Source organism: Zootermopsis nevadensis, unplaced genomic scaffold, assembly GCF_977971745.1.
Source record: "Zootermopsis nevadensis isolate Lab colony 2312 unplaced genomic scaffold, Znev_1.0 Znev_ptg000017l, whole genome shotgun sequence".
NCBI classification, from domain to species: domain Eukaryota; kingdom Metazoa; phylum Arthropoda; class Insecta; order Blattodea; family Termopsidae; genus Zootermopsis; species Zootermopsis nevadensis.
In genome coordinates this window covers 5,367,839-5,386,533 of record NW_028259149.1, presented here as the reverse complement: position 1 = coordinate 5,386,533, position 18,695 = coordinate 5,367,839, and the positions used below count along the sequence as shown (strand labels likewise).

Genomic DNA, 18,695 nt, shown 5'->3' with positions numbered 1-18,695 from the left:
AGGGGAAGAACCCCTGACACTCAGTGGATAGGAGGCTGGATGGACCTCAGAGCTGATTTGGATGCAGAAGCTGAAATAAAATTCTTTTGCCTCTGCTGGGCATTGAACCCCAATCATCTAGTGTCTGTTCACATGCTCTAATGACTGAGCTACCCTGGATCCCATATTTTATAGAATATTCTGTTTTGTTATGTCATTGAATGTAAAGTATTTGTATCGCTTTAATTTTTGTGGTTTTGTGGCACCCAAGTCAGTTTTACTAGAAGAAGTGTTATAATGTAGTTGATTGTCTTTGTTTAAAATATGTGTACACATACAAGCATCTACAAAGAAAAGGTTGACTAAGTGAGAAGTGGATGCAGTCACTATATGAGAACTTTCAGTCTGAACATTGTAGCTTATTTTAAATTGATAATTTTATTTATTTTTCAGTTTGCAGCTCATACATCCAGTTACTATCCCCTCCTCTGTGAAATTATGTGCTTTGACTTGAAACCAGAACTTCGTTCTGTATTACGCCGATTCTTCTTGCGTATCGGACCAGTTTTCAACATCACGCTGGGAAGTCGGTCAGGGGGTGTACCATGATGCTGTGGGACTGGGCGAACTTATACTCGCCCATCAATCATTACCAGCTGGAACATCCAGAAAACAACAGTTTGGAGATGTCATGCCTTGTGTATGGAACTTCACTGAATCTAGGTCATAATGATGTGAATAACAGGGAAGGTTGAGCCCGACCTCATAGCTTTAAAACACTGTTTGAAAGCTGATACTTTTATGCTGCCTTTAGTTATTCATCCTTCCATCTGTGTATGTAGGCTTTGTAGTCAGGAAGTGTCATATTGTGACAATCAAAATTGATTTTACATTCATCCATGTGAAACATGATACAGAAGAAGTTGAAACCAGCAAGATTTATCTCATTCTGTGCTTTATCATTCAAATTACTAAATGATCTAATATTTTTATTTTCCGTCTATACACAAACTTAAAATAATGTTGTTTAAAATTATCTAAAATTATAACATTCTCAGTAGACACTGCATCTTGTTACATTTTTTGTATCGACGACATGTTTCAATGTGTATCACATCATCATCAGGTCTATCAATTTTAATATATTTTAAAAACTGTAGTACATTTTGCGTTGCGTTTATTGATTATTTTAATTTATTTAATTTTAAGTTTTTTGTCTCTTCCTTTTGGTTTGGAGGTTGTACTTGGATGTTTATATCGGGTTGTAATTGATGTGTTGTGTGTCCGCAAAATGTACTACAGTTTTTAAAATATATTAAAATTGATAGACCTGATGATGATGTGATACACATTGAAACATGTCGTCGATACAAAAAATGTAACAAGATGCAGTGTCTACTGAGAATGTTATAATTTTAGATAATTTTAAACAACATTATTTTAAGTTTGTGTATAGACGGAAAATAAAAATATTGTATCAATAAAACACAAACATGACGCAATTAAGATATAAACTAAATGATCTGTTGATATTAGGGATATGCAAATGTTAAAATGCAACAAAGTTTGAGTTATTTGTTAAAGTAGTTATAAAACTTTTAATGTTACATTAAATATTGCAGGTAGCAAACATTTTAGTTTCAAACAGTGATACAAGTTATTATTCTTAGTACCATAACTTTAAAAAAATATTTATGTACAAATATAAGAACATAAACGTACATATGTATATATTTGGTATTTGTGCAGTAGAAATTAAAGAGTCAAAGTATAAATTTTATGTAATGTGCTTGTTTTATAGTTTGATTTTGAAAAGTCATCATATTCAGACAGAAGACAGCTACAAATCATACTTGGGAAAATCAAATATTTGCATATTCCTAATTTATTTTCCAAAATATCAGGTTTACTTATAGTAATTATTTTATTGCAGTAACATCACTGTCACTGTAAGCTTTTTGTACCATAATAGTGATAAATGTGACAGAGTTGAACTATGGGATTGATTTCCTGAACAAATAATAAGATAAAGTATGGTAGCTCAAAACCAAGTAGGTTCTGACTTTGAATCTGTATTGCAGGGTGACTTACATCAGTAGAGATTTTCAGGGAGATTTGGAAATTGTGTAACGTAATACAGCAGTTTATTTTGAAAAACATTTGGGCAGGAAGGGTGCTTTAAAATTAAGAAGAGAAAGATTTATGTATGTATTAAAAATATAACTTTTTTAATCTTTCTGTATGGTGCTGAAAATAGACTAAATTTTCCATCTGTCACATGTGCATATGTATAACTCAGATTTCTTTCAGTTGGAAAACTGAGCGGGTAATGAATGTAAGAATAACTTCATTTTCACTTTCGTTGACATGACATAAACATAAAAACCATAACATTTCATATGTATACAGAAAATGGTAGTGTTAGTCCATCGTGGCAACTTCTGAAGTTGTGCACAAGTCGGTAAGGACCAGATGTTCATGAATAGTAAAATGGATGTGTCCAGAGGAACTGCTGATGATGATGTTAATTTATTGGATGAAAATGTAAATAACAGAGAAAAATGCAGAAACTATATTATATGTTAGGAAGGATGTTAGTCTGGAAGTAAACATTGAGAAATCTAAGCGCGTGTTAATGTCTCATCACCATAATGCAGGGCAAAATTATTATATACTCGGATAATTTTATTATATATGAATGTGAAACCTGGTCTCTCACATTAAGGGAAGAACACAGGTTAACAACCGTTTAATTTTTCCCCCATGCCCCTTTTCTGAGACTTCTGTATATTGCTTTTTTCCTATCCTTGACATTTACCCTGAAGATGGCAGTTGTAGTGTTTGCTGAAACATTGGAAGAACGTCTACAAATAATGTGGCTTGCCCCTAAAATCTGATCTTACACTAGTATTCTGCAACTGGTGTGCCACTGCAAGGTCTCAGGTGTGCCACAATTCTGTAACAAACTGCTTATTCATATGTTAGGAAAATCCAATATCGTATCTTTCATAATAAGAATTTGTAAAAAACACACACACACACAGATTTTAGTTCATCATGGATGGTGTTATCCATTATGTGTAATATTTTGTTTTGATATAGCTGCGTTCTTATGGGGCAAATATTTTCATACACTATAGTGTGGCATGTTTTTGTATGAATGTTCCGTGAAATGTAAGTTCTACATAGGATTTGTTGGGGAAATAATAAAATAACTTTTGTGTAATTGACAGGAAACCAAAATGTCAGAGGAACCAGTATATCTTATAAATTATTATGCATTCTTTACATGAAGTGCATGATTGAATACCCAAAAGGAATGTTCTGTCCATCCACCCATTTGGTCCATGTTTTGTCTCCAAAACCACTGAATAGGCATTTATCTAAAATATATAAATCATGCATATAAATGAGACTGTTAACACTTTGAAAAAACAGTTTGTGTCAAACGTGTTTTGACCTCATGAGATAAATATTCAACACTGCACGGTATTCAAGGTTTTAAGATCACTGAATGGGCGTTCATGACATTTGGTATTGGGAACCTACATTAAAAGTTGCCAAGTGAATTTGATTTAAATCTGTATCAAACCATTATGATTACTGAAGGTGTAGTCTGGTAACAATTGACTAATATTTGAGAGATGCTTACTGCCTTCATCATCAGAGCTCAGTAAGCATCTTTGAAACATCAGTCAGTTTCTACCAGACATCCCAGAAGACAGTCATGTTCATACTTGTTTCTATGAAAACCTGAAATCTCACTGTTGTAATTAATGCTTGACATGTAGCTGAAATAGTTTCATGAATTTGCACAAACATTGCTAGTTGTACAGAACTGATTAATGACACTTATTATATGCACTACATATATCATTACCTACAAAGCTTCTTTTTGAAACATTTTTCAGTATAGTGAATATTGAATAAAATACAAACAAAAATAAATTCTAACACTGTAAAGTACCTGTATTTGCAGTAATATTGTTTTAGCTGCAGTAAATGAATCTGAAAGCCATTGAGGTGTGCAGAAAAACAAACAGTGCATTGGAGTACACTTTTCTACTCTTGCTAATAATACAAATTGTAATTTCTGGGCAAAATTTCCTTTTATGTAAATTTCCAGTGCCTGAAATTTGTTACACACAACCTGAGACTAGTTACTAAATCTCTAATTTTCATCACAAAATAATATTTTTTGTACACTTAGTAGTTTAATTTGTAAGCACCATACCAAATTTCCTAAGCTAATGTGGTTTGTCAGTAATTGCCATCAAACAGTGCCAATAATGGCATATTTTTCAAACATGTCATCATTAAAAATGTCAATGTTGTCACAACTGGCTTTAGTGGTTTTATGTTTCTACCAAGTTTCATGAAAATATTCTTTTTTTATTGAGGGATGGATGTGGTTTCTGTATGGACTTAGGAAAGTTTATTGAGATTACTTCATGAAACACATTATTTGTAAGTCTCTGGTACAGGGATTGCTGCTTTGGTAGAAGTGTGGAACATGGTACCAGTCAGTGATGTTATTGTGTCTTTATAACAACCTGATTTTCATTATTTACATATTTTGCTGAAGAATGCAGTAATTATGGAGGTTGTAGGAAATGTGAGGTTTAGAAGTCTGTTTAAATAAGTCATTGGCTGGCTAAACATAAGGGAGTGGACCCAGTCACTACTCAAGTTGTTTATGCAAATGTGTTATGTACAAGACCCTGTCAGGGCATAATGGAGTGATATACTTTATTAAAAAAGGAGACTAAATACTGATTTTATGTACTGTATTTTTTGTTCATACTAACTTTGTCTTGTAAATAAGTTACATAATTCTGGCATGGATTGTCCAGTTTTCATTGTTTTAATGGCTTATTGAACAGGTGGATGTAGAATTTACACCTTTCTTCTTACATGACAGGTTCACAGATTAGGCAATTACATGTAGTTGTTTATGATATGATTGCATTATTTTTTCTTAGCTTGCTATGGCAAAAATTCATATACATGGCACAGTTTTTCACCAAAACGTATGTACCGCTGGGAATCTCTAAGTTAATGTTGTAGCATTTATAGAGTAATTTTGTTGAGAGGAAATTACAGTCTCATGTACCTTGAGTGAATGAGTTTTGCCAAGTCAGAGAACAAACAGTATAAGCATACATGTCCATAAGGTACATTTCTAGTTATATATTGGTTTATTAATTACATGAGGTATTAGCAGAAGAGGAGGAAGGTATTAAATACTTGGTTAAATTTGAAGGTGGCTGTCTTCTGGGTTGTAACGCCATGTAGTCTTGTGCAACCCAGAAGACAGCCATCTTTGGAATCAACACCATGAAAACCTCAAATATTACTCGGTTACATTTAATATAAGAACAGTGAAGTGTACATTGCATGACTGATTCAGATTGTATTAACAGATGAAGGATGAAATTCTTCAATAAAAAAGTGATGCATCATCTCAGTTCTCATTCTGTTTAACTTCTCTACAATCTGAAATCAAAACGAAACCCTTTGTGTATTCATGGTGTGTTATATATTCCAATCTGTACTGTAGATCTTAAAAAACAAGAAGTAGGCTCTGAGTAATTCAGTATATAAGAAGGAAATGACAACCTACTTTGTAGATATTGCTTTTGTACATAAATTTTTCTTCATTTTCAGTTCTTATGAAACTATGTGGTAAGGTGGGAAATAATAACAATTTAGCTGTTTTTTTTTTGTAAACAGTGGTTCAATAGTGTTTTGTACATAGTAAGAAGTTTACAAACTGACCTAAGTTATTGTATTGTATATCAAGGAAACAAATCTTTTTATGAACTGTGGACTATTAGTTGTTGCATTGTATCTAATTAACTGATAGATTAGCAGATTCAGCAAAGCAGTCTTTGTAAATATGGAAACATTTTGTGATCAATAAAGGTAGAGGTAAATATTTATGAAATAAGTCAGTGTTTTTATTTCTTATATCTCTATGGGAAAGAAAGTGTAATGCATTTGTAGGGATTCCACTATTTAACATTGAGTATTCCCGCGTAATACTTGATTATATGGATAATTGTTGAGGTCAATCTTCAATAGGTAGATGGGTTACCTGTGGTTGAAAATTGTATATGTTGGATGGAGAAAAACTGAACTTGGAAATCGGTTTTTCCTTCACAGATAACTGGTGTAGCTGTTAGATGTTCGTAGTGTACCTTCTTTGGACTGTGTTAGTCATCTGTGTTCGTTTCAGAGAATGTGCTAGTGGATTATAGATAAGTGTGTGGTTAAGGTGCGAAGAAAATTGGCAATAATAGTGGGTTTGGGAAGTGCAAGGGAAATACAGTATATGATATACTGCGTGTTTGTTGCGGCCTCACATATATAATATTATATCACAATGGCGGAATTTGTGGAATACCGCGCTGAAGGAATGATTCCGGAGTTGGAACAGATGGGACAAATTGGTCTGTTCGAAAAGCATGAAGTAAGGTATGAAAATATTCCAATTTATACCGCGTGCTTCGAAATCCACTGTATGCAGCGACCTTCCAGCAGCGTTGAATGGGCGTGATTAAGTTTCGTTAGATTTTGGTACATCGAGTAAATTTTATTTGCTTCTCAGCATTACCAACTCTTCAGCAACGTTTGTTTTGGGCATGGAAAGCAGTTTTTAACTGATAGGTACATAGTACTTGTTAGATCCTTGCTTTTATGCTGTTATTGCAAGTGACTTGGAAATGAAACCATCCCACACAGAAAAATCAAGTTAATGCATGGCAGTAAAATATTTAAAAAAATGTGGTTGCAGTTTCCCTCTTTCTGTTAATATTTCTGTTTTTAGAACAATTGTAAAGAAGAGGAAAGAATTTGAGTACAAGATTCAGCGGCGTACAAAATGTAAAGAAGACCATCTTAGATATATACAGTATGAAATGTATCTTCTTGAACTAACAAAACTTCGCAGAGAGGTAAGTTCTTTTAAACAGTTGCAGTGCTACAGAAGTTAGATATGATCATTAATTATATAAATGATAATTAGGACAGTACATAGAATTTAACATTCGTTAAAATATAAATTTAATAAGTCATATTTTGTCTGGATAACCCAGAGCTCCAGTGGTGAGAAAGTGGCTTATTTTGCCAGAGGTTAATGTTTTGACACCAGCTAGGTCTGGTGTGAATTTATTTGCTTGCCTTCCACATCCACCATTTTCGAAAAGTCAAACCTTAGTGAATGTGAAAAATATCAGCCTCAAATTGCATGTGACTGCTCATGTCATGTTTCAGATTCCAGTTCAGGTTGATGTTATTGTCATCGTTATAATCATGCCCTGTTGTCAGCAAGCTTGGAAAGTGTGTTACATACCAGAATACACTCAAAATCCTATATAATAATGTAATCATGCATTATTTGCAGCATACATTTAGAGTTATTAAATTGATCTTGTTAGTTCCAACTTTGGCCACCAGATCACAGCACCTCAGTATCTACCGCATGACTTTCCTCATCTGTCATTTTATTATCACCGCTTGTAGGATATTCAAAAGTACAATTTTGAATATCACAACCTCCACATCAAAATCATCGAAATCTGTCTAGTGGTTCTCAAGTTTAATCAACTGGACAGATGGGTGGAGAGATAATGTGTTCTTGCTGTGTTGGTAGATACTCCTACTTCAGAAATAGATTCCTCCACCCAAACCAAGTACACAGAGGTGAGGAAACTCAGAAAAACCTCAACAGGAGACATTAGAGATAGCAACAAAAAATATTGGAATACACTGATACTTGAAAGGTGTCCTTCATGCCACATCAGATAGGTTGCTTTGTAGTAATATCAAAAGTCATTGTTGTCTAACAGCATACTCTAACAATGACCTTAGGTCATTCTTGCACTGACATTGCAGCCAATCTGGTGGAAGCACAGGGATATCCAGGTCTGGTGGTCAAGGCAGGGGAGAGGTGGTCCTTAGGTCAAATTCCTTGGGGCAACAGTTGCTGGTTGCCAGCCCCCAAGGAAGCATTGTGGGGAGGGGCCTGTGTGCCAAAGCCCCAGGAGTTCCCATTTGGGACTAGGCAATGGTTGAGTATCTGGAGGATGTCCCCAGAAGTGGCCTAGCCCCGTGGCTGATGAAGCCCCTGGGGGAGAGTCCCAGTGATAGGGGTCTCTAGATGATCTGATCAGAGTTGGTGGAGGAAAATGTTTGTCCAGCCTGACAAAGGCAAGGCCAAGGAATAACAATAGAACAGTAGTATTAACAATAGCGCTAGGCTTTCATTGTTGTGCAGTGATAACTCCAGTCATGCAGGTTGTCTACCTCGGAGGGAAAGCACCACAGACATGTATGGGCTGTAATGTTTTCTTTGCTCACACTTGTTTTAACTGCTGTCACAGGCAAATAACCATAGTTTTGGTCTTCTCTTATAGTATTAAAATGTGATGAAGTCATGTTAGCTAAATTGAATGTGGAGTGAACGTATTCTGTGTTGTGAGTTGGTAGTAAGTTCAGTTTTGTTTTACTGTCCTTCCCTCTTTATTTACAGAAAATTGGTGTGACTCAGAAGAAGGCTGATATTGAATATGTAATAGCAAATAGAGTCAACAGACTATTCAAACAGGCTATTCAGAGATTCAAAGATGATGTTACATTGTGGATTACTTATATTAAATTCTGTAAGCAGATGGTAAGTGTATGTGCTGATGTTCATGTAATTAAAATTCTCTGTGGGTTCTGAGAACTAAATTTTTTATATCACTTTTCTATAGTTTTAATTTCCTCTGTTCTTTGCAATTTTGTTGATATGTGTTGCTTGAGCAATATTTATTACATGGTACTGTATGGATTTATTTATACTGGTTTACAAATTCTAGTTAGTGTTATTTATATTATACTATAGCTGCAAAATTTACCTTTTTAGAACTAAAATGTCTGACAAGAATAGAGGTAGGTGGTGCAAATATATATATATATTGATGGAAAATTGTTGGTATATTGCATTTTTTAAATGCATTTGTGCATAATTGTTGATTGTGAATGTTCAGTTTTGTGATATTATGTTTCATTAGTTACAAAATTACATACAGGTGTTAATTTTTATGCCACAAAATCATCTTGAGGTGCACTGCTTGTAATTAGAAACTGTATTTTAAATCAAACTGTATCGCTTGTTTCTGTTCCTTATAACATTAGTTTCATTAAGATTGTTATCACCTTATCGACAGCTTATCATCTGTGACTTTATATGTGTATATAATTTAAAATTTATATACTGTATGTATTCATGTCAGCGCTTCTACAGCTATGTGAGTCGCACGCTAGTGCAGATGCTGCAGGTGCATAGTGACAAACCAAACTTATGGTGCTTTGCTGCCAACTGGGAATTTGAAGAGAGTCACTCAGTTGAAAATGCTCGTCAGTTCCTTCTGCGTGGTCTGCGCTTCCATCCTGAATCCAGAATGCTCTATACTGAGGTATGTCATTGATAAGCTTATTTTTCACTTAATTGCTAATATGTAACATCTTGTGTGAATGTTGTTGGTTATGATTTTACAAGCACAAAGAGTAACAATTTTATTAATGGTAAGAATGTTCTGAAGAAATTGTCATTATTTAATTAAAGTGTCAGAAGATAATATTAACATAAATAAGTTTTCCTGGAAGCATTTGGTTAGTGGTACATTTAATGTGTTAAATTAGAATTGTGGTATGCCAGCAGAAAAGGTTGAGAAGTCCTGCTCTAGGCAAATGCTGGAATAATAAATTAAGGCTCAGCCACTTCAATATCCTTTAAAGTTCATTATTCATATATCATTTAATGCTATATTGTCTGAGGTAAAGATAGTGTCTATAAATAAATCACAAATATTTATTATTCATCATGAGCCCAACTTCTCATGTTACAGGCATTTCGTTTGGAACTGCAATACGCAGCCATGAAGCAGAAGCAGCGACGTGAAAAACAGGAGGCAGAAGAGAAGAAGAATGCAGTGGGTGAGGGAAGCAGTACCAGTGCCCCTTCAAGAAAGGAAAGTCAAGGGATATCAGGACAAACAGATGGCGAACAGCAAGAAACAGAATCGGTTTCAGATCAGGTATGTAACAAAGTGCAGAAGACTTTTTCTGTATGAAAGGTGATCGTGTTTGTTCAACTACTATATGTTGTGTTCCGTTGTATCGCACATCGTGACGTCCGTCATAGAATTATGAAGGGGCATATAGGGTACAACACACAAAGCACGTAATATGCCCCTTCATAATTCTATGACGGATGTCACGATGTGCATTACAACGGACGTACTTTGTACGGTCGTGTGTCCCCAGCCTTAGTGTTCCACTTTGTGAAGGCAGAAGGCTAGAATGATTTTCTGCAGTGTCAAGGCTAGTATTTATTGGTAATTATTACCAGAAAAATGAGTTCACTGCTCCAGTTTATGCCTTCCCTAGATTGAATTATTGCTCTGTATCCATAATTTTCTTACCTGTTTCATGTTTAAGGAATCAGTTAATGATGGATATCAAGGACTCGCTGTATAAGATTTTAAGTTTTCATGTTAATTGAATTCAGTGATGTCCTCTCAGGGATGAGTCATGTAAGCATGGTGTTAGTTTTCAAGAAGGATTATTATAATTTCTTTTGTGTTATATTGAATTATTTTTAATATTTTTTCCATTAGGTTTTGGAAGGCCGTTTGGCTGAGGTTATTTATGAAACAGCAATCAAGAAGATTCATGATGTTCATTTCTTGATTGATTTACTAGCTATTGCTAAGGAATACGACTTCACGGCCAAACTCCAATCACAGATGGTGAAGTATGTGTCTGATACTAAATATTTTCCATCTCTAAAAATTCAGAATAGCTTGGTTGTTTTAGAACATGGAGAGTCTGTTCTAGAAGGCCATTGTAATCCAAATGTGTGTAAGAGGATCCCAGTTTTAAATCCATAAATGATGATGTTTCCATTATCCCTTAAGGAACTCTCCTTCAAATCTATAATTTTGAAATTTGTTGTACCTCATAGGATTTGAGGTTTTCACGATGGTGAGTTTGAAGATGGCTGTCTTCTGTGTTGTTGTGCTGCGTAATCCTGTTAAACTTCTACCAGATACAGCCATCTTGTACTTATTCACTTACATAAACAAAATTCATTGTAAGAAGAAAAAGTGTGTGGGCTTGAATCATGTGTAACTCAGTTCCATATCAAGAAAATTGATGAGAATGATTGACTATGTCTGAAATTTTAGTCCATTGAACGTTTGCTTGTGGTAATTTGCATCCCTATCGATCGCTCATTTTGTTCATATTGAGGAATTCCTTAATCATACCAGATTAATGAAAGGTACACTTTGCAAGAGCAACTTATAATAAGAACTAATTTTGTTTTAAATGTAAGAAAATTCTGATGGTGCAGCAGGTGTAGTGTAACTTTTTTATCATAATGAGTACTTACTACACATAGAAAATGTAATAATTCACATGTTTTCAATTTCTTTCTTTAGTTATAATAAGTTTTGTCACATTACAATCAACAGGGCAGGTTTTTATCTTGAATTTCTGTTTTGACAACCTTTCAATTGTTTACTCATTCATATTGGTACTCTTGCTTTTGCCATGTAACTTGAATAGTTGATCTGATATTTATAAAATAGTCTGAGTTTCTGATAGCATCATTAAATAAACCACAACATATTGATTTCATGTTAGTAAATGATGAAACATTCATTCAGTTCTTTCCTCCTCAGTATCATCCAGTTAGATTATATGATGATTTTCTCTGCATCATTCTGACACTTCTTCAGATATTTTGGGTCATACGCCGAAGGTAAATGAATAAGTTAATGTATTTGTAAGAAAGTTGTGGAAACAAAGGGATAGTTATTAAAAAGCAAGTATATTAATTGTCTTACAGTTACCTGAGAGACACATTTTCAAATGATGAACTGATGTGGGATACCGTGGCTCACCGTGAGCTTGAAGGATTAACCTATATAGACACACAATCCCAGGAAGAGAGTAGCCCTATGACTGCCTCTCCAGGTACCAGTGAAACAAATGAAGATACAATGAAGAACAGCGAGAGCTACTTATTGAAGCAGAGAATCAAGTAAGACTTGTATAGGGCTAAAATGCCACCTGTCAGTAGCATTACCTACAATAATGGTGTAGGGTATACTTCCCCCTGTATTGTGTTTAAGCATCCCACTATAACGCATAAACTTTATGCTAACTAACTAGAGGGCTTAGGGAACCCTCAACACCGTATTGTCAGACACCTGCAGTCTAGTTCCTCCCAGAGTAATATACAGTGAAACCTCGATGCATCGTTTTCGGCGGGGGTGGGAAATAAAAACGATGAATGCGGGAAAGCATTAAAAATTTAAAAAAAAACAATGTTTCTCTTTCAAAGTTACTTCTTTTTACCAAAAAAGTCTTTAATGGACAACTGGTTTGTCGAAACTTTACGTTTTAGACCAAACAGAGCACTTTCCACGTTCAAAATGTTTTCCTCGTCACGTTCACTAATATTAAGCGCATAAAAGAACGACTTCACTTTTGCCAATGCAGCGTGTGCTTCGGCAAAACTCGGCAAAGTTCGGGCTCGCATTCGTCGTTTCTCCCTCAACCTTCGCGGACTATAACAGGAAAAATGGAAGTACTATTACTGCCGAACTCAACGAAACGTAGCTGTAGAAGACACGATATGAACCAGAAGAATGAAAAAGTTTCGCTCGCCTTTCCTTTGTACTTATAATAAAAGGATTTGTGAAGAAATTCACACTGCACATGCCATCTGGCATCGCTGGAACGAAATATGAGTGCACCCAAATTAAAATCGTAAAATTTCTGACAATGGGCACCGCCATTCACTCCAACTATCACCCCTGCACCGCTGACCCCTCATTCCAAAAGAATCTGTGCTGGTTGGGCGACATAACAGGTTACCGCTACTGTTTATTCCAAAAACATTGTGCGTCTTTCGGTATTAATTTATCTCTAAACCCAGCATTTTAAATTCTCAGAAACGATCATTGCGGGAAAATTGTGGGCCGGGACTAAGATTTTTGAACGATCGATGCGATAAAACGATAGTTCGAGGAACGATAGAAGCGGGAAAATGTAACATTATTTTATATGGGATGTATTCGGGACCGAACAAAACGGACGATGCATCCGGGAAAACGATAGTTCCGGGAACGATGGATAGAGGTTTCACTGTACCTCGTTTAACACCCATACAAAACAACAGGCAAAATTATTGTTTTGTATATTTTAATCTTTTGGTTCTTAGAAATCAGACAGGAAGACAAAATATTTTGAACTGAATTTAGTCTCATCCTAATTTTCTCATGAATATCATATACTTTCTACAGTATTATTAAATGAAGTGAATCCATTTATGACAGTCACAATTATGCTGAAAATGGAATTAAGTTTCTCATACTAACCATTTTTTGAAAACAATGGGTAAATAAGTTTCAGAAAATAGCAACTGTGCTCAATTCAGCTTTCAGGGTGAATATTGAAACTGAAGTTGCATTCTCTGTGTCATGCAGGCTGTGTTGTGAAGTGTATACAGCCGCATTAAAGCAGCTGCCGACAGATAGAATGTGGTCTTTATATTTGGAGATGCTGGTAGAGTTAAATGAAGACCTAACTCATCTCCCTGATTTCAAGAGGAATCTTCTGAGAGATGCATTTGAAGGTGCCCATAGTGCTGGGTGTATGCAAGAGAAGTACTACCTCCTTTGGGTAAGCGGTTGTTATTTCTGACAAACTCAAGACTACTGTTAAATGAAGCACCAATTGAAATGGTGTTTAAACACTGCCTTAAAAAAACTAAAACATTTTACACTTGTATAAATATGTTTAGAAAAGTTGGGGACATTTTTATAACATTGTTAAACATACACAAGAAAAATTGAAGTTGAAAATGTACCACATAGAAATGAGTTGTTTTTGTGGTAATTCATGATTCATTTTCCCCGTTATTGACCGACTTTCCTTACCATGTTAAGAAACAGCTGGAATCTGTTCCAGGTGGATAAGTTGAAATCACTAGGAAATTTAAAAAAGATGGAGGATGTGCTTAGAACAGCAACTGAAAGGCTGCCTTCGAGTGTTGAGCTCTGGCAGGTACGCCTCTGTTTTCATCTGTCAAGAGATGACGAGAAGCTTGGTCTGGCAGTGTTTCAGGATGCTATGGCAAGACTGGGAAGTGACAATGAGACTGCTCTTCCACTGTGGAAGGTAATGCTGCAGTATTACCAAACAAACGACATGCTTAAAGTTGAACAAATGTTCCAGGATGGTATTATGCAACAACTTGCTATATCCGTGCCTCTGAAACCTCTGTATTTAGAGTGGTTGGTTTCGTATAAAGGTGAGTTAACTATAAAGTTAAAATGTAGGATTAGACAACTGACGTATTTTAAAATCTGGGAATTTAAAACAGTGATGTGTGAACAGTTATTTGTAGTGTTGCCTTTTTACAGATTTTTATGTGTTTAGCTTAGTATGAATCTTCTTTTTTGTGAAGTTTAAAGACACGTTGATTATCAGTATACAAGGGGTAGTCAAATGTTCCCGGAATTGTGGTATAGCACTGTAATGGTAGGACATATGGCAATGCTTACCTAATCACCTTCAAAGTAGGACCCTTGCGCACACACACTTTGACACATCGCTGGTTGTGCAGCAATTCCTCGCCGAGAAAAGCATTCCCGTCATCACCCAACCACCATACTCTCCGGATCTCGCTCCGAGTGACTTCTGGCTGTTCCCTACTCTGAAAATGGGCCTCAAGGGGACGCATTTCGCAACCATGGAGGACATCAAGTCGAATGCGACGGCTGAACTCTGGAAGATTCCAAACGAAGCCTTCCGCCGGTGCTTCCAACAATGGTAGGATCAATGGAGCAAGTGTGTGTGTGTGCGCACGGGTCCTACTTTGAAGATGATTAGGTAAGCATTGCCATATGTCCTACCATTACAGTGCTATACCACAATTCCGGGCACTTTTTGACTGCCCTACGTACAATACCTTTGTACATTGTTACTGATAATAAACATGGTATGAGCACTCTGCAATGGAATGGATTTCTGTACCTTGTCTTGCCCACACAATGCAACTGGCTATAAGTGATTCTGAAGTGTATTGTTTGGTGTCCAACAAAACAGGCCTAATAAAAGGTGATTTCTTACTTAAAAACTCAAATTCAACCCGCAACTAAAGAAGTTTGATACTGTTCAGTTTGAACTTGACTCAACTTTAAAAAAAAGTGTGCACATCACTAGTATATATGTATATTGTTTAGTGTCTACTTTTTTGTAAATGAACACCTTAAATGTTCATTGTGTTTACTTCTGTAGTTTGATTGGTTGTCTGTTCCCATAATATTGTATCCATAAATTTCATTTGGTCTCCTCAGTTCCTAATATTAATATTGTGTTTGGATATTCGTGATAGGTATTGTTGCAGCAAGAAAAATGTATCAGTCAATGTGTATCCAGCCTCCTTTGTGCTTGGAATTGCATACCAAGATGGCTGCTTTAGAAAGTGTTCAGTCTAATGTGAATCTGAAATATGTACGCAGATGTCATGAAATGGCCTGTGATCAGTTTGGCAAAACTAATACTGGTAAGCTCTAGGTGTACGCATGTTCCTAGCTGATGTGTTTGGATACACAGAATATAAGAGAACAAGAGAAGGATTGTATATAGTTTGAGAAGGTAGCAGTAACCACTAGTTGTTCACCAGGGTGGATGCTCTTAATCATGGTATTTTCTGGGAGTGACACATCATTTAAACATGACTCATGCACATTCTTTTGAAAAAAAAACTACAAAATTTAGTCAGATTTGTAAAAAAGTTTCTTGTTGTATGTCTGGAAGTTCTCAGTCAGATGTGAAATGTAGCTGAGGACCAAAAGTGTTCAAGCTGGTTGAACCTTAGGATGTGGATTGAGAAATTTTCTTGTGTTAGAGTTGGAGTTATATGGTAAGGAAAAATCCAGAGGGATGGGGGCAGGCATCCCTGCAATGTGTCTTGATCGTGCATTAAAAAATGTATATGGTGATGAAACTCTAATTAAGACATGACAGTGATACCAGGAGAGAAGATTTGCAGATCTATAGTCTGCCACCTGTTTTACATCTCTTTCATTATTATTATTCCTTCTAATTATATGCATTTGTGATGTGTGGAATGCAGTACCTACAAGTTGCGTAATTCAAACCCATTAAAAAGATACATCTTTTATTCTGTTATTGAACTCATACAGTTTGAAAAACATTCAATCCTTTTAGAGGGTATTGTACATACATAATATAAATTATCATAATTAATATATCTGCTGTATAGCAGTGGATTTAGTGTAACATTTTGATATTTTTGTGTTATACCTTTACTGTTTGTAAAACTAATTACATTTTAAATTGTACTCATGACTTATTCCACATTAGTTTGACTAACTTCTGGATGTATGGAATGTATGTGTGTGTGTATGTAATGTGAAGTTCGCAATTTTAGTTTCCTCTGTTTGAGGATAGATGTATGCTTTTTTTTCATTATTATATGCAGTGGTTATTTCTTGCAGGTGTGTGGATGGAATATATCAAGTTTGAGCAAAATGTAGGAGATGCTAAGAAAGTGAGTGACATTTATTTGCGAGCAGTGAGGAACCTAGATCCTGTGAACACTGATATTTTTGTGAGTGAATTTAGTTTGCTGAAGACTGGCATGACAATGGTACAGGAGCACACATCATGAATGAATATACTGTGATTGATGAAGAGTGGTAATTTTGTACATTGAGCTTCAAGGCCAAGTTATGGTTGAGTCTAGGTGAAATGTTTAGGATGAAACTGTTAAACTAAGATGGAAAATCTGGTAAGAGTGATTTTGACTTACCTCTAGTAGGATCTACAAGGTATCAGGAGGAGTTCAGGATTGTGTTCAATCAAATAATCGTGTTCATTCTGTTTGTGTAAGTACTCCTGTTATGGTATTTCAGTATTCAGTGGGAATGTGAAGCTGAGTACTCAGTTTGGTCAAAGTAAGAATTTGTTGCTCCTCCACACCCCCATAGATCTTCATGGCTTAATGCAGGCATATCAGTCTCAATATCTACAAAGGGTGACTTGAAAATTAGATGACTGTTCTGGGGGCCATCACATGGGTGGTGAAAATCATAACTGGCTGCTGTTACTAATTAACAGCTTGAGCTTGGAATATATTTCTCACTTAATTTCTGCTTTATTTGGAATATAAAACAGTGGTACACAAATGGCAATTAAATCCCAAGATTATGATTGTATCACTACATATTTTTTACATTATTTAAAACAGTCTGTTTCTTAGCTAAACATCTGTATAAAAACAGTGTCTAGCTTAATGTCAGTAAATGGTTAATGTTACCAATATTGCTTTTTACTTAATACAGTGTTCCTAATTGCATTAATTAGGGTGGAAGAATTACATCACAGAGAGAGCAGATACCATCAGGTTTTAAACCTTGTCCATCTTCCCACCTCTCATTTTTTCTGTATGAAAATTTTTGTACAAGACTAATTTTGTTTTCATATGGAAAACTAGTTCCTTGAAAATGGAGGTGGTTTTTCCAAAATGGTGGTATACAGCCAGGACTACATAATGCAGCAACCCGAAAGACCACCACCCAAGTCACAACGCCATGAAAACCTCAAACCCTACAATTTTCTTTAAAGTCTGCATTTTTTTTACCTTACAGACCTGTACTTGGTACAGCCATCAGTCAAAGAAAGTTGTAATGTAGGGCTTGCTGCTGTCATCTTATAGCAAAGTTTTCACTCTCAATTCTGCAGCCAATCTCCACAGTACATTTATACTAAGGTTTTTATCCAGTGCAATACGAAAAGTCGAAGTATATGTATTCTCCAGATTTTTTAGGTTCTCTTAGCAATGAGCGTGAAGACAGATGTTTATTGGGATGTTGTACTATGTAGTCTAGTAAATACATAGTGGAACATCCCAGATATGATTTCTTAGTAGAGATAAATTTGTATTATTGTGTGAGATTCTTTTCATGTTATTCATATCTGCTGAAATGTGATGCAATCCTAATTTTAATTTAATCATGTTTAGAATGTTTCTTGGTATATGGATCTCATGCTGACCTGTGCTAAAGGTGTCCTGATTTGAGATTCACTGTATGCAGAGAGAAATTTTCCATGTACCTTCCTCATCCTTTGCCTCCGGCCATCATTGTGGTTATTAGCTCATGTTAAGATCTTGGTCTGCTCAAGCTGAACATCATGTTTATCACTGTCATATCAGATTTATGTGGAATTCTGATTATAAGCTGTCCACCTGAGAATGGATTCCTTCACGTTATGCAGGTAAGCAGAGGGCAGGCACAACTTAAGGGAGAATGTGTTTTTGAGAACATTATGCTTAGCCGTATGCAGTGCCTAATGAAATTCAAGATAGAGCATTTCAAATAACTCATCTGATAGTCTCAGGATATAGTGAATTTAAATGTTTTCAGAGGGTTAAAGACTTCTGTGAGGGAAATGCAGAAAACAGTTTAAAGAGTATGAGATATGAGGTTCTCAGAATGGTAAAAATGTTGATTTTGGTCTTCTGGGTTGTTACAATGCATAGTACGCTGAAAAGGTGGAGGCACTTTGTTCCTTTGAAACATTGGTCAGAACCCTAATGACCAGTTGTCAAAACAAAAGAGTACAGC

The 18,695-nt window shown here is 35.5% G+C and overlaps 2 protein-coding genes across 5 annotated transcripts in view; both read left to right on the top strand.

Annotated features, from left to right (window-relative positions):
- Sec71 (ADP ribosylation factor guanine nucleotide exchange factor Sec71) overlaps positions 1 to 5,929 on the top strand; it is a 30,207-nt gene extending 24,278 nt beyond the window's left edge. For all 3 annotated transcript variants that reach the window (XM_087350193.1, XM_087350194.1, XM_087350192.1), the window contains one exon: positions 433 to 5,929. In XM_087350193.1, coding sequence (XP_087206319.1) covers positions 433 to 588 — 156 coding nt within the window. In that variant the 3' untranslated portion in view covers positions 589 to 5,929. The remainder of the gene's footprint in view (positions 1 to 432) is intronic.
- A 291-nt stretch (positions 5,930 to 6,220) lies between these two features.
- LOC110829885 (U3 small nucleolar RNA-associated protein 6 homolog) lies at positions 6,221 to 17,389 on the top strand. Of its 2 annotated transcripts, none has more exons than XM_087350195.1 (11): positions 6,221 to 6,456; positions 6,809 to 6,935; positions 8,513 to 8,653; positions 9,258 to 9,440; positions 9,873 to 10,061; positions 10,644 to 10,780; positions 11,879 to 12,073; positions 13,524 to 13,719; positions 14,008 to 14,350; positions 15,437 to 15,607; positions 16,566 to 17,389. In XM_087350195.1, exons 1-11 carry the CDS (start codon positions 6,365 to 6,367, stop codon positions 16,736 to 16,738), a joined length of 1,947 nt encoding a protein of 648 aa, XP_087206321.1. In that variant the 5' UTR covers positions 6,221 to 6,364; the 3' UTR covers positions 16,739 to 17,389. The 2 variants fall into 2 exon arrangements, with proteins under 2 accessions (XP_087206321.1, XP_087206322.1); XM_087350196.1 differs by lacking the exon at positions 6,221 to 6,456 and adding an exon at positions 6,481 to 6,648.
- Positions 17,390 to 18,695: the final 1,306 nt, after the last annotated feature.